Source organism: Gadus macrocephalus, chromosome 13 (assembly GCF_031168955.1).
Source record: "Gadus macrocephalus chromosome 13, ASM3116895v1".
NCBI classification, from domain to species: domain Eukaryota; kingdom Metazoa; phylum Chordata; class Actinopteri; order Gadiformes; family Gadidae; genus Gadus; species Gadus macrocephalus.
Window position 1 is genome coordinate 8,202,666 of NC_082394.1, and position 14,383 is coordinate 8,217,048.

At 42.9% G+C, this 14,383-nt stretch overlaps 2 protein-coding genes across 4 annotated transcripts; both read left to right on the forward strand.

The window, feature by feature from the left end:
• The first annotated feature begins 232 nt into the window (after positions 1-232).
• On the forward strand, positions 233-967 carry LOC132470257 (histone H2A, sperm-like). Of its 3 annotated transcripts, none has more exons than XM_060068637.1 (2): positions 233-358; positions 471-967. In XM_060068637.1, the coding sequence occupies exon 2, from the start codon at positions 484-486 to the stop codon at positions 901-903; it is 420 nt and encodes a 139-aa protein (XP_059924620.1). In that variant the 5' UTR covers positions 233-358; positions 471-483; the 3' UTR covers positions 904-967. The 3 variants fall into 3 exon arrangements, with proteins under 3 accessions (XP_059924620.1, XP_059924622.1, XP_059924621.1); XM_060068639.1 differs by having other exon boundaries at positions 256-362; XM_060068638.1 differs by having other exon boundaries at positions 258-366.
• A 301-nt stretch (positions 968-1,268) lies between these two features.
• On the forward strand, positions 1,269-5,821 carry ccdc51 (coiled-coil domain containing 51). The gene is made up of 7 exons (XM_060068640.1): positions 1,269-1,511; positions 1,809-1,851; positions 2,120-2,324; positions 2,524-2,661; positions 3,196-3,360; positions 4,208-4,414; positions 4,851-5,821. Exons 2-7 carry the CDS (start codon positions 1,847-1,849, stop codon positions 5,457-5,459), a joined length of 1,329 nt encoding a protein of 442 aa, XP_059924623.1. The 5' UTR covers positions 1,269-1,511; positions 1,809-1,846; the 3' UTR covers positions 5,460-5,821.
• Positions 5,822-14,383: the final 8,562 nt, after the last annotated feature.

Here is a 14,383-nt window from a genome sequence, read left to right on the forward strand (position 1 = left end):
AGGCTAGTTATACATAATCATAATCTTACTTAATCTTTCTTGTTTGTCCTTCTTGGATCAACAAAGTTCATCCTATCGTATTTATCCGTTTTCTTATTTTAACACTTTAACACAAACATAATTATGGTTAATCTGGAGACTATTTGGAAGGGCAGAGAGGGCGGGGGCGAGGCCGACCCTTGCTCTGTGAAGACACACAACTGGTGTCAATTAACCAATTAAGAAGTTATTGAAAAGCAGACCATCTTCTTCAGTTTAACATCCCTGGCTTTGCAACCAACTGGTAATACAAGCTGCCGTCACCTGTCTGCAGGAGCCTGGGTTATATTTTATTCGAATAGGTTTCCAACTCCGTTTTGTAAGTAGGTAATTTAGGGTTTTAAACCTATGCTTCCATTTAATCTTACCCACTTTGATTTAATTTTCAGATTTGAAGGAATATCAAAATCTTGTTGTTCTATGCCCCTCAGGAAGTCTCCGAAGATGTCTGGCCGTGGAAAGAAGGCCCCAACCAAGACTACGGGCGCCGTCTCAAGGTCTGCCAGAGCGGGGCTCAGCTTTCCCGTGGGCCGTATCCATAGGCTGCTTCGGAAGGGCAACTACGCCCAGCGGGTGGGCGCGGGGTCCTCGGTTTACCTGGCCGCTGTCCTAGAGTACCTGTGCGCTGAAATCCTGGAGCTCGCGGGGAACGCCTGTCGCGACAACAAGAGAACGCGCATCGCCCCGCGACACATACTGTTGGCTGTCCGCAACGACGAGGAGCTGAACATGCTCCTAGCCCAAGTGGTGATCTCGGAGGGTGGCGTCCTGCCAAACATCCAGGCTATCCTGCTGCCCAAGAAGACCAAGGGCTCCTCCAAGGACGACACCGTGGCTAAAGACGTTCAGTCCCAAGAGTTTTAATTGTTACAATTCGATTTTTTAAATGTATCAAACTGATTTAAATAAAGCTATTTTCTTACACACATTTGTGATTTGGCACTTGTCACTTCACTACACAAACTTTACATATCTAGGTAGGCTAACTGACAAGTGGGTTTCCTGATGAGGCGCAGCCCAATTCCACGTAATGGTTCAAATAGTTTCCACAAGACCTTTTTGCTGCACACAAATTCACAAGCCATTTTCAACCCGAAGAGCATTGGGTTTTATTCGTAGATATTGACGGCACTAGTCCAGCCTGTAGTCCCCCAGGCTACATATTTTTAGAGGCCTCGCTCAACGCAAGAAACTCCATGTCCAATCAGCCTGCTGCAGCCAAGCACGTCACGGGCATGGCCTTGACATGCCGGAAGTGTTCCGCAGCATGCCGGGTTGTTGCTAAGCTAACTCGTTAGCACCGCTCAGATCTCTGTGTGAAGTTCGGTCCGCCTTCTGTTGAGATCAAAATTGTTGAACAGTATTTACATAAAGACCAGCTATACGTTGACCTGATATTGGGTTAATCCAACATGAAAGTATCTTTAAAATCGCTTAGAAACGGTGAGCTGTCAAAGAGATAGAGAGCAAAGGTGAGACAATTTGTAGGTCATCTCTTGTATTCAGTCAATATTTTTAATGTATTATCTTTAGAGTATAGATATTTCACACATGATTTGTCGCTGCTGATATGTAGTAAATGTATGTACGATACAAGCGCTTATTTAAACAATTTAAGAGTAACATAGTAGATTGTTGTAGGAGACTTGTGAGTAGTTCCGGTTCCAATGCCCACCGTGCCGTGTATCTGTTTTTCCTGGCTGTGATGAACACTGTATGGGTTATTTAGCGTCAATACAGCCGTCCTAACTGTTCTCATACTGTTCCAGCAATCCTTCAACCTGAAGTTCCCTTCATCATATTCTCAATGAGGTAAGACTAACGTTGACATCTGGTCAACACTTATCTACACTATCCTATCACTTATCTTATTAAGTCAAATTTTAGCCAAAGCGTTTATCCAAACGACTGAAGCTGAGATTGAGTGTTCAATCAAAATTGTACAACTGCCCTTGGAATCTAAACAAGTTCCTAGCATTATATAGAGCTGAAATAACACACGTCAGGACTTAAAGATAGAGTTAGAACTGAGCCTCTATGAAAGAGCTTGGGTAATCAGTCATGGTATGTTTGTTTTCAGATCCAGGGGGTCTCAGATCTTGTGGTGGAGTCATCATGGTACCTGCTGTCAGTACCGCCTCTCTCTCCTGTGGAGACCCCAACAACCCCTCCTAGCCTACAGCACCCTCAGCCCCCCCAGCCTCCCCAACCCTACCCCTATCCCTCCACCTCCAGACAAGGGTGCGGGGGAGTTGATGAAGGAGCGCTCCCTCGTTGCTCTCAAGGTACAGCTGAAGGCTCGCTCCACACCCCTGCCTCTACCTGTGTGTGTGTGTGTGTGTGTGTGTGTGTGTGTGTGTGTGTGTGTGTGTGTGTGTGTGTGTGTGTGTGTGTGTGTGTGTGTGTGTGTGTGTGTGTGTGTGTGTGTGTGTGTGTTTGTGTGCATGACAAGGGGTCTGACTTGCCTCCCCTTTTCTCCTGCAGCAGGCAGGGATGCTGGGAAAGGACTGGAGTCAGAGGTCTTCCCAGTTCGCCACGGCGACGGTAAACTACTGGTGGGCGCGCTACGAGGAGTTTGTAGGACTCAATGAGGTGCGAGAGGCCCAGGCCCGGGTAACCGAGGTAAGCACACACACACACTAGGGCTTTGGCTTTTGCCCAAAAATCATATTCGAAGTTCGTTTGTTTATTAATATTAATATTCGAATATATTCTAATATTTATTAATAATATTTTGACCATTAAATGCCTTCAGTAAGACCTGGATTGGGCTTCGCAAGGTTTGTTTACCGGCGTTGCTATGGTTACCGGTCTTGCGTGTTCCAACGGTTTATTAGGTTTCTAATAAATCGCTGTCTAATCAATACTTCATTCACTGCCTCTTCCGTGGTCATTACAATATTATGAATAGACTGCGTCGGGTTATCCGACGTCTCTCCCTCTTGGCCTGCCCATAACAGGTTCGAATATTAAGGGCTGCCTAATATTCGTTCGAATTTTGATTTTTTTTTTGATATTCGAATTATATTCGAATAACGAAGTTCGGAGTCAAAGCCCTAACACACACAGGACCCAAGGAGGTACATGCACACACAAACTAGAACTGCACACTCAATTGCACATTATTGGAAATGGACCTTCTGCTTCTGCGATCAGGCGGAGACCTCCTTCATGGTGGCCAGGGGTCTGGTCCAGGAGGCCCAGGCCAGCATGGAGTCAGTCCAGCAGAAGCTGAAGGAGGTGAGGACACGTCTGGACCGAGTGTCCCGGGAGGAGCCCCACTACCTGGAGCTGGCCACACTGGAGCACAAACTACTGCAGGTCAGCCCTCCTCTTCTACCTCTAACGTCTAACTTATGACCTACAGAGGATCTCATCCTAACCATTGCATGACCTATAAATTGCCTAATTTTATGAACAATAGATTATTGTTCTTCCAGTATAGATATAGAAATATAGATGTGTATATATACAGTATAGAGCGATAGATGGAGTAGATGTATGGCTATAGAAATATAGATATAGACATGGCATTGCAGGCTATATATTTATGACACCATGCAACCCCAACCCCTAAGGGCAAGATAAGTACTTCCTTAATTATCAAGGAAGAAACCTGGGGAGGAACGCAGATTGGAGGATCCACCTTCCAGGGATGGTTAGGAGTGTTTCCCCCCAGCACTGTGTTGTTAAGGCGGCCGCCTTAAGAACAATAGGGTCCTGCCTTGACTACCAATGTATATAAAAAATAATAATAATTAGATTAAAAAAATTATTGTTTTTTTTTTTTATTATTAATATGCATTAACAAAGTAGAAAACTCTCGTAGGGAAAGAAAACATACTTCCATCAGGTGTAAAAAATAAGGATCAATATAATGCATCGGTAATACTGTTCACAACAATGGTCGTGCCATCAAGCTTTTTGAATTGAATTGAAACGGGGAGCCCCCCCCCCCCCCCCCCCCCCCCCCCCGGCTCCTTGACCACCTTGACTAAGACATTTACTGGGGGAAACATTGGCGTGTAATGGGTCCCCTAAGGGTCATACATACTGTTACATTTGTATTTATAGTATATAAATAGAAAAGATGGATATAGAGAGATGGTTTTTGATTGAGCATGAGAGCGTAACCATGGCTCCTCTGGCGTGTCGTCTTGGTAACCAGGAGGAGCGTCGGGAGCGCTCGTCCTACGAGGGGGCCGAGGTGTCCGAGCGGCAGCGCTTCTCCCTGTTCTCCGCCGCCGTGCGCAGCAGCCACGAGAAGGAGCGCACGAGAGCGGAGCGCACCAAGAACTGGTCCCTCATGGGCTCCCTGCTGGGCACGGTCATCGGGGTCATGGGGTCGACCTACATCAACCGCGTCCGTCTGCAGGTCAGTGTGGGCGCCGCGGCGTCCCGATGCCTCCACCAATCACCATCCCTCCTTAGAGAAGATAACGGTTCTCTCTTTCTTTCCATCCCTCCCCATGCATCGTTTTACCCACATTTCTGTTCAAAAGTTACCCTGTGTAAGAGGGAGAGAGATTATTTCTGGCCGAGCCAGAATGGTTACAGTTTTATCCTTCCTCTAAGAGCTGTTAATCATCAACTCTCTGTTGTTACTCAACCATAAGTCCTTCCCTTACCACGGCATTACATATGCTGGCCTGCGGTCCAATGGGGTGAAGCTCTCACCTGATCACAGTAATGTATGTGTGTGTGTGTGTGTGTGTGTGTGTGTGTGTGTGTGTGTGTGTGTGTGTGTGTGTGTGTGTGTGTGTGTGTGTGTGTGTGTGTGTGTGTGTGTGTGTGTGTGTGTGTGTGTGTAGGAGTTGAAGTGCCTACTCCTGGAGGCGCAGAAGGGACCAGAGAGTCTTCAGGAGGTTCTGAGGGTGCAGGCAGTGGACCATCGCGCCCAGCAGGGGGAGCTCCAGGGTCTCATAGACACACTGAGGGGCGCTGTTGGACACGCCCAGATTACACCCAGCCAAGCACCCAGGACTTTGCCGCCAGTGAGCCCATTGGTCACCCTGCAACCTCACCTGGCTCAACTGGAAGGGGGTGTGGCCAAGTTAGAAAAGGGTGTGGTCGGTCTGGAAGGGGGCGTGTCTCTACTAGAAAGGGGTGTGACGCGCGTGGAAGAAGGTCTGTCTCGGCTGGAAGGCGGCGTGGCTCAATTAGAAGGAGGCATGGCTACATTCAGGACTGTGGTGGAGGTGGAGGAGGAGAGGAGGAAGAGCAGGAGGAAGATTGTTGAGTCTTCCCGCTGGGAAGGAGCCGCCGCAGCAGACGTGGAGGTGCTGAGGAGACTGGAGGAGGCGCGGGAGCAGCTGGAGGAGGCCGTTCAGAGGGGCAGTGTGATGAACTCTGCCGTGAGCGTGGTTGCCGCGGCGATCACCGTCCCCCTGCTCTACTTCCTGCTGCGTGCCGCCAGCTGAGGTCCGCAGCACCTAACGCAGATGGCCCCGACCCGCCCATGGGTCTTCCAGTAGCTGGTGGTGGACAAGACTCGACACTGATCGCCACGACAACACGTTGTTTTGAGTTGACTTTATCGCGGCTTCATAAGCCCAACACACACACAGTAGTAAGCGTACAGTTATAAAGATATACGTGAATTCCATAATAAAAGTGCTTTCTATGCCAGTCAGTGATGAAGAGGTAGTTACGACCACTGGTCACTGTAACCTTCATTAGTTAATGTAATGATAATGATGCAATAATATTGTATGAAGGGTATTGTAATGTTTTGATTCAGTGAATTTCCCCCTGATGCTTATAAAGAACTGATTTAATGAAACGGCTGTTTGATTATTGAGTTATTGATACGTCTGACTGGATGACTGTCTTGTCCGCCTCAACTGTAGTACCTCACTGTGCCAATAGGTGTCGGTACAACGACGCTGCAGCATTGGACACTGAAACAGAAATACACATTCATACAATTATATCAATATGTCCATTAAACACACACACACACACACAGACATAACCTGCACGTATAACCTTCCCCAACTAAACCACAATCTTTTGTTAATTCTAATCCCTCTCAAATCTCTCTGTCTCTCTCTCGCAACTAAATGACCCCCTCTCACTCTAATCCATCTCAGCAGGTGCGATGAGATGGTATTTAGCCAAGTGGTGGTCTTCCTCGCAGCCGGATGAAGAATCATCTCTATGGGTCTCCCCCGTCATCACAACCCTTCCTGGACCCCCGGAACCATGGCGGGGGAACGGAAGCTAACAAAACACTAACTGGGACTGGAAATGGGACGCAGCCTTAACAACAGAAACCAAGTTAGATGAACTGCGTTGTTAACTTAACTTTAAGGTTCTGTAGAGTGCATTTTACGTCCATATAGGGCCAGTTCGCTGAGTAAACTCTCCGCAGGACCAACCATGTAGTCTTAATAGTAAAGTAGCCTAATATTATTGGTTATTAATATATTATATTACTATATCGAGAGATTTACGCGATGTTCAGAAAGTTACAAACAGGATGATTTGGTGAATTGTAATATTTTCAATGTCTTTCTCAATCATATATAAATGTACATTTCTGGAATGGAACAATATATATATTTTGTTAAAAAATATTAAACATAATACAAACTGTAATTATTTGATCTGTTTCTGTTAGGATTTTAGAACGTATGGCTCTTAAATTGTCCTTGAGCTTGTCCTGACTTTTAGTGATGACTGTGGTGATTGATGGACTGCCTAGAGTGTTAAAATCTAATAGTGGCAAGCCAGTAAATCCATGAGGTTATTCAGCGAATCCAAAAAAATAAGTTATAAATTATCATTGAGTTGAGTTGTGTTAAGAACCTCCTAGGGGAATCTAAACGTGTTTCCTTGCTGACTGAGGGAAGAACAAAGTTATTACATTTTTGCATTTTATATTTGTTTACATTTTATATTGGTACTACTGGTACCAATTGGTAATAGTTTTTACTTTTCCTTTTCCATTTCAGTTTTGTTATAATTTGTTTTAAAAGCGGGTTTGCAAATTAAGTTTCTTTTTTAAAAAATGCTTAGTTTAGGTATTTTTGGGTAAAATAGGGTATTTTTCAGTGGAGAGATTAAAAAAGGTCAGCAAATTCTTTGTGCAGCTAGGCCTACTAAAAATAAAATTAACCTTTCCATAACCTTTTTTGGTTAGTTTATTTTTATTGCAGTTAACTAACATCTATTTGATCAACAAATTTTCTTCGTTTCGTTAAGGAAAATAACCTTGAGAATGATCAATAGTCTAACCAACGACCAGTAGCCTACAACAGAAACCTATGCCAGTTTATTGTGCAATGACTTGAAGCTGAGTCACGATGAGTTGATAGCCTATAAAAAAACGTAATTACAAGCTAATAGTGTGTTGAATATTTAACTAAGCTTATAGAAGCTGACGGTGTAGTTATTTGAAATATTATAGTATACCAATGTAAATATGGTTCTATTTTGGCTGAAGAAAGGCATATTATTTCAGAAAAGGTCAGTAGGCTAAATGTTGACTGTTTGCATTGATGTGTGTATGCACACAGCTTAGGGTTGGTCATAATTACTCAGATCAAGCACGATTAGTTCTTTGAGAACACAGAGAAAGGAGCTGGGTGTAGTGCATGGTTGTTGGGTTGGCAGAATTTTCCAGGTGTATTGTTGTGTTTCCGGTGAAGGTTCAAGGAGGTTTAAACTATCACCTCCAAACATAGACACCATCATCATCTGAATGCACAGCATTTAACACCATCCTTTTCTTTCGTTTGAGTCTTTAGAGTTAAAAGCTATGTGTCAAAATAGTTAATGTTGTGGATTGACGTAACACTTTAACAAGATAAGAGTGAGAAAGCCGAAGGTTGAAAGATTAAAGACTTGATCATTCATAAACAAGTAAAAAGAAAACCTGGGCTGGTTTGGAAAGAACTTCCATTTGGTTCAGACTCACGGATCATGTTATAGTTCCGAAATGTGTGGATTTCTCCTACATGCACTTACCAATCACAACACCCTGCAGCAGGCCTAGTAATGCAGGTGTTCTGCTGTGTCACCGACTCCAGTTCCCCATTGACTGAACCTACACTTATCCTATTTCTGCGGATTCTCAGTACATTACAACATGATGAATTTACATCTTAAACATGCCGTTATATCAGATGTAGAGTAGTGAGGTACTCTGTGATTGAAATCCACCATCAACTTATTAATTAAACTGATATAAAACAGACATAATAAACCATATGTGCTTATGATTAGGAGTGGGCAATACTGCAAAATTACGAAATCGCCGACATCAATACAGCTACAGATAATTGTATTGTTCAATGTGGCATGTATTTTCATGCAGGGAAGAGCAGTGTTTCATGATTTATGTGAATGCATCGTCAAAAGCTAGTTCTGAATACATTTCCATGACTAAATGATCATTAAATTGTATGCCAAAGGTTAGCCATCATCGTATAGTGACTGGTAGAATAGAATTTCTACCTTCCTCCTGCGAGACATGGGTTTGTTTCCCAACTGAAGGATGTATGTAGCAAGCAATTTGCTTTCCCCTGAATAACCCAGGACAGTTTATTATTGTGAATCGTCTTTTTAATAAACAAAGTCCACAAACTTATTTTTGGAGAAAAAAATCAAAAAAATATCACTTCTACATACACCTGCCACTTCTACACAGTAGCTGCTACCACAAAACTCCTACATGTGGGCAACTGATTGAGAATACTTTTTTTGATGAGAGTAGACGCCACTGTAAGGTTGCATGACTCTTGATCAAATGAGAATTACCCTTTTCTTGCTTAGAATTGATTTCCCTGACACAGAAGGAAATGTAACCAAAAATATGCACATCAACTTTGGACCACAGAAATGGAGCACTCCTGTTTTAGCTAAAATGCAAAAGCTTCCTGAATCCGACACTAACAATCAACCTTAGTCTCTTGTCTCCACTTAAATGACCAAACCTTGAACAAGTATTTCTTGTGCGTAGCTATTCAGGGCCATGGTAAGTATGCTTCCTAAAATGTCTCACTTAACAAGTCTGGCAACATTTTGAGGCATCAGTGAGGAATGGAGATATGTTACATATACCCCAATTTAACTGATTAATAATTTTCTAATAATAATTAAAACTGTGAAAAAAGGACTGATTCACCACTTCCCCCTACCTGAAGACGCACTTAGGAGCCGCCCATACTCAAAATATATTTTGTATTCTGAGAATAAAATAAATGTCAGACATCTTGTTTGTTGCTGCGTGACATGGACGCAGGCCAAAAAAATAGGCATAAAAAAAGATATTTTAGAGCAGTTTCTGTGAAACTTCTACATTTCTGCTGTGGACCAGCGTATACTACATAAAACAGATGAGCTTAACCCAACCACTGAGCTGGCTGACTTGTTCCTTGTTCCTTATTATTCCATTTGGAAGAGCTGCCAGAATGTGTGCTCTTACACCTAGGGCGCAGATCTCATTACAACCTCGGGATCATAAAAAAACATATTATGTCCTGTCCAGTAAACATATTATTATCTGGAGAGGACATTAATCATATCATCAACGTTTATCAAATGACCTGCGTTAACAGACACACATCCATAAATAGTAGTTTAAAATATATATTAATGAATCCCTTTAAGGCCATCACTATACATATTTTTCTATTTTACAGAGCCACTCATCAACAACCGCAGCAACATTTATTATATGAAAATAGGCGTAAAGCACGCCAATCTTGCAATATGCAACGGTGCAGACCACTGAGCAATCAGATTCTGAGCACCCCCCCCCCCCCCTCAGGACCTGCACCCATGTCTTACACAACAGTCCCTATCACATTTCATACAAGATAAGTAGCTCAGGTGTTACGAACCGGAAAACTACATAATGTTGGCAATGATTATCATGTGAAAATATTTTTTCATTATTATCCACCGGGTACGGTTGCAAAGTGGGTAACTGTAAGAGTGACACTGGGTTGGTGCTCTACATACCACACACACAGACGCCCGCACACTTGCACACACACACACACACACACAGACAAACAGACAGTTAGACAGACCTCTGCTCAGAGTGTGGATGAGGAACTGGATCCTCATCCAAATTTCAAACAAATCTAAAACATTCTGAAGACTAGTAATACTACAAAAAGTACAAATTCCGATGGTAATATAATAATAATAAAAGTAAAATAATTGGAATTGTACACAAGTTTCCAGTCTTCTTTTTATCGCTTCTCAGGCCGATTATGTCACCTGTTAGTCACATGACCAGTCATATCCAGGTAACAGTTCACCTGTGTCCTACTGTGTGTGTGTGTGTGTGTGTGTGTGTGTGTGTGTGTGTGTGTGTGTGTGTGTGTGTGTGTGTGTGTGCGTGTGTGTGTGTGTGTGTGTGCGTGTGTGTGTGTGTGTGTGTGTGTGTGTGTGTGTGTGTGTGTGTGTGTGTGTGTATGAGTGCGTGTGTCCGTGTCTGTTTGTGTTTCAGGGTCAGTAAACCTTTCCACTGAAGAATGGAATACTTGACCCTGCTTCCTGCTTCCTGTAGATGTCTTAGAGGAAGCAATGTCGCATGTGTGTGTTTGTGTTTGTTGGTTTCATGTTTTTCTATCTGACATGATTGTGATGATATTAAATATGAAAACTGCACTCACTGGCTTCTTAACCTCATAAAGTGTCATATTTTTCAGCGGGAAGAGGTATGTCAGACCCACCTGACATCACCATCCCTTACATCACATTTATGTTAATATGTAGACAAGGATTATAAGGCCCAATCCCATTTCTACCCCTTACCCCTTCCCTTTACCCCTCCCCCTTTGTTTTGAAGGGGTAAGGGTAAGGGGTTAGGGGGAAGGGGAAGGGGTAAGGGGTAGAAATGGGATTGGGCCTAAAAACAAGGGGGAGGGGTAAGGGGAAGGAGTAAGGGGTAAGGGGTAGAAATGGAGTTGGGCCTAACTCTCTCATGCTCCCTCTATCTTGCTCTCTCTTTCTCCATTTTACCGAGTTTATTTGAGTTTATTTGAGTTTATTTGAGTGTTTATTGTCAGCAACCAAATCCCTTGTCTTGTTCTTGGAATAATTACTCTTGTTCCTGATGGGGAATTTCCATCCGCCCATATTCAACTAAACCATCTGCACCTATTTATTTTATTTTTTAATATTTTTAATATTAAATCCACAAATAATTAATATGATTGGTCCCAATAGTGTGACACCCAGACCTCTTTCTAATAAGACTATATGTTGTATTCATCAACTCATCAAACGTCCTCCTCTGCTTTGCATCAGTCAGGAACAGTTTCCCCTATAGACACCGTCAGCTGCCCAGATGTCTGCACAGAGGAAACATAAACGGCGGTCAGCTTAGCTAAACCAATTGGCTCGGGAAATATTGACACAAGGCTTCAGACAGCTAAAGCTTTTGTTCTCAACACAGTTCGGTAGTTACCATCAGTATTAATCATAACAAATTAATCATCGCAAATAGCCAGTAACCAGTTGATAACATTTTATGAATACTAGTATTTTAGCAATTATTGTATCTATTTTTAGAGCTATTTATTAGTAGTAGTTAGGGTAGCATAAACCATTTACTATAGTAAAATAAGTAAGATACCAAGTGGTTAAAACCTGCCAGCCACAGATCATGTGCTTGCCTACTTTTCAGAGAGTTTAAGTATTGGAGAACCGTATTCTGTGTATCAGTAACTTCTATGCCAATATGATCACTCTCACCACTGACCTGCTTGTGAGCGGCAGTCGGTCAGAAAGCTAGCTCTCAGAGATAGACAAACCTCCTTCTTCCATTCATCATCCATCCATTCATTCGTCATTCCATTTATTCCTTCATTCATGCAGCATGTCTACTGGATCAGAAGGAGAGTCCAACTCTCACCTGTTCCTTAGTTCCATCACTGGTTACCTGCCCCTTTTAGAACATAAGATCTATTCATTAGGTTTTATATCACTCCATGGATTAGTCCCTGAATACTGGTCCCAACTATGTCCGCAGACCTACGTCCGGTCACCTTTGACCTGACACCTAGAGCTTGAGACCTACAACCTGAGAAATTACACCTTTGACCTGAGACCTAATACCTGAGATCTACGACCTGAGATCAACAACCTCAGACCGACAACCTGAGATCTGAGACCTACGACATGAAATCTACAACCTGAGACCTAAGACCTAAAGCCTGAGACCTAAGAACTACAACCTGAGATCTACAACCTGAGGCCAATGACCTGAGTCCCACGATAGAGTTCTACCACCTAAGACCTACGGCCTGAGACCTACAAACGCAGTGTTTAGTGTTTTAGGTCCTCGGCTATAGAACTGAACACATTACAATCTGGAAAATATGTACTTAAGCCACACCTCAGTTTACCTTCCAAAATCACCTATGGGCTATCTTTGTTTCATTCTTCTCACATAGCTTTGTTATTTTAATCTAATCTATATCTAATTTCTCATTCTTGTTGCGTTGGTTCCCTTGACAAACACTCTGCACAAGGGTGTGTGCGTGTGCATGTGTTTGGTGCATGTGTGCTTTTATGTTTGTGCATTCAATATTTAAATATGTGGTCTTCCACACCTAGCCATACACTGCTTCTATACACTCCATATGTTAAAAAAACTGCTGGGATTACATCATCCTACTTATTTAAAAAGCGAATCCCCATAGCAACCATACTCCCTATAAGCAGACGGGGTGAGGGGGGCTGAGGGGGCTGGAAACGGGCTTGAGGTTAGAGAGTTCACTAACAATATTTTAACCGCCTCATAACGCATGTGAAGCACACGTTGATAAACATTAACGTTTTGCATGTGATAAATCATTCCAAGGGTATGGAATGAAAACCAATGGTCACTGATAATATGAACATCGGATTTGAATGACGTTTGAACGATCTCTCTCTCTCTCAGACTCTTTCTCTCTCTCTAGGAATGCAATGTGTTATCTTAACACGTAGGGGCTTTGATCCATCTGTTAGATGTCCCAACACACACACACATACAAAGGGACCAGCCATTTCAACTCCTCCGTCTCGCCTCTCTCATGACTTGTCATGAGTCAGCAGAAAGAGGAGTCAATGTATTAACAGAACAAAGGACCTTTAGAATCCTCCATATGTCCTGATTATGTTGCTCTGGTTACACAAGAAGCCGCACCTACGCCTATGTAGTGCATATATACATGTGTGACGTTTCAGTTCTCGCCCACCCACATGGTTAACATTTAGCCAAGCAAGACCAAGCCAATCGCACAGAATGACTTTTCCCTGTAGAGTGTCGGGGATTCGTCCTCCCCAGCTGCTCACAGACCGCCAGGCCAAAAGACGGACCAATCACAGGCTGCCGTGGTTCTAGGAGGCGGGTTATACAGTGACAGGCATGCAGCTGTTATTGCTCTCTGTTCATTAAGTTTCTTTCACAGAATGTTCCGTTGAGCTCGATATTTAAACCACATGCTACATATGGTATGGCAGCCTGTATCGATGCAGCCATAGTATCCGTTTACGACGCAATAGATGTTATAACAGCAAAAAAAACGGAATGTTTACGCACTGTGGGCTAGGGGAGGATGCACTGTGGCGGCAGCTATGCAGCTTCTGACATGTCTGATCTCTCTAACATCTCTGACATGACAGAAGGGTACCTACACCATGACACACATATAAACACACACACACACCAGAATACATGCAGGCTACTGCATCGTGAAACTATGAAAAGTTAAACAACTACAATGTGATGTACGTATAATAACCAAAGCGAGGCAAACTATGCAAATACTTGAGCAAGAGCAGATGCACACAATACACTGTACAGTTCCCACAACAACACACAACAAGCTAACACACATTTTATAGTCCTCACCTATACACAATAGTTAACACACATTGTCAAGTTTCCACATGTGCAAGACACTAGTTTTTAACACAAATTGTCTCGGCACCACATGTGCAAAAGAGTAGTTAAGACACATTGTCTAGTCCCCACATGTGCGAAAAACTAGTTAACACACATAGTCTAGTCCCCACATGTGCAATAGAGTGGTTATCACACATTACCTAGTCCCCACATTTACACAAGACTAGTTAACACACATTGTCTTTTCCCCACGTTTACACAAGGCTAGTTAACCAACTTTGTCTAGTCCCCACATGTGCATAAGAGTAGTTATTCCACCTTGTCTAGGCCCACATGACAAGAGAACAGTTTTACTATATTTTTAACAAAAGCTGTTGAACACTTTTAGTATGCAGAATTGTAAGAGTATAAGATAAGATCACTACCAGGTGGTAAATCAGAGCAGGATGGTAATAAATTAATATTTGTTAAAAAATGCTGACACAAGAA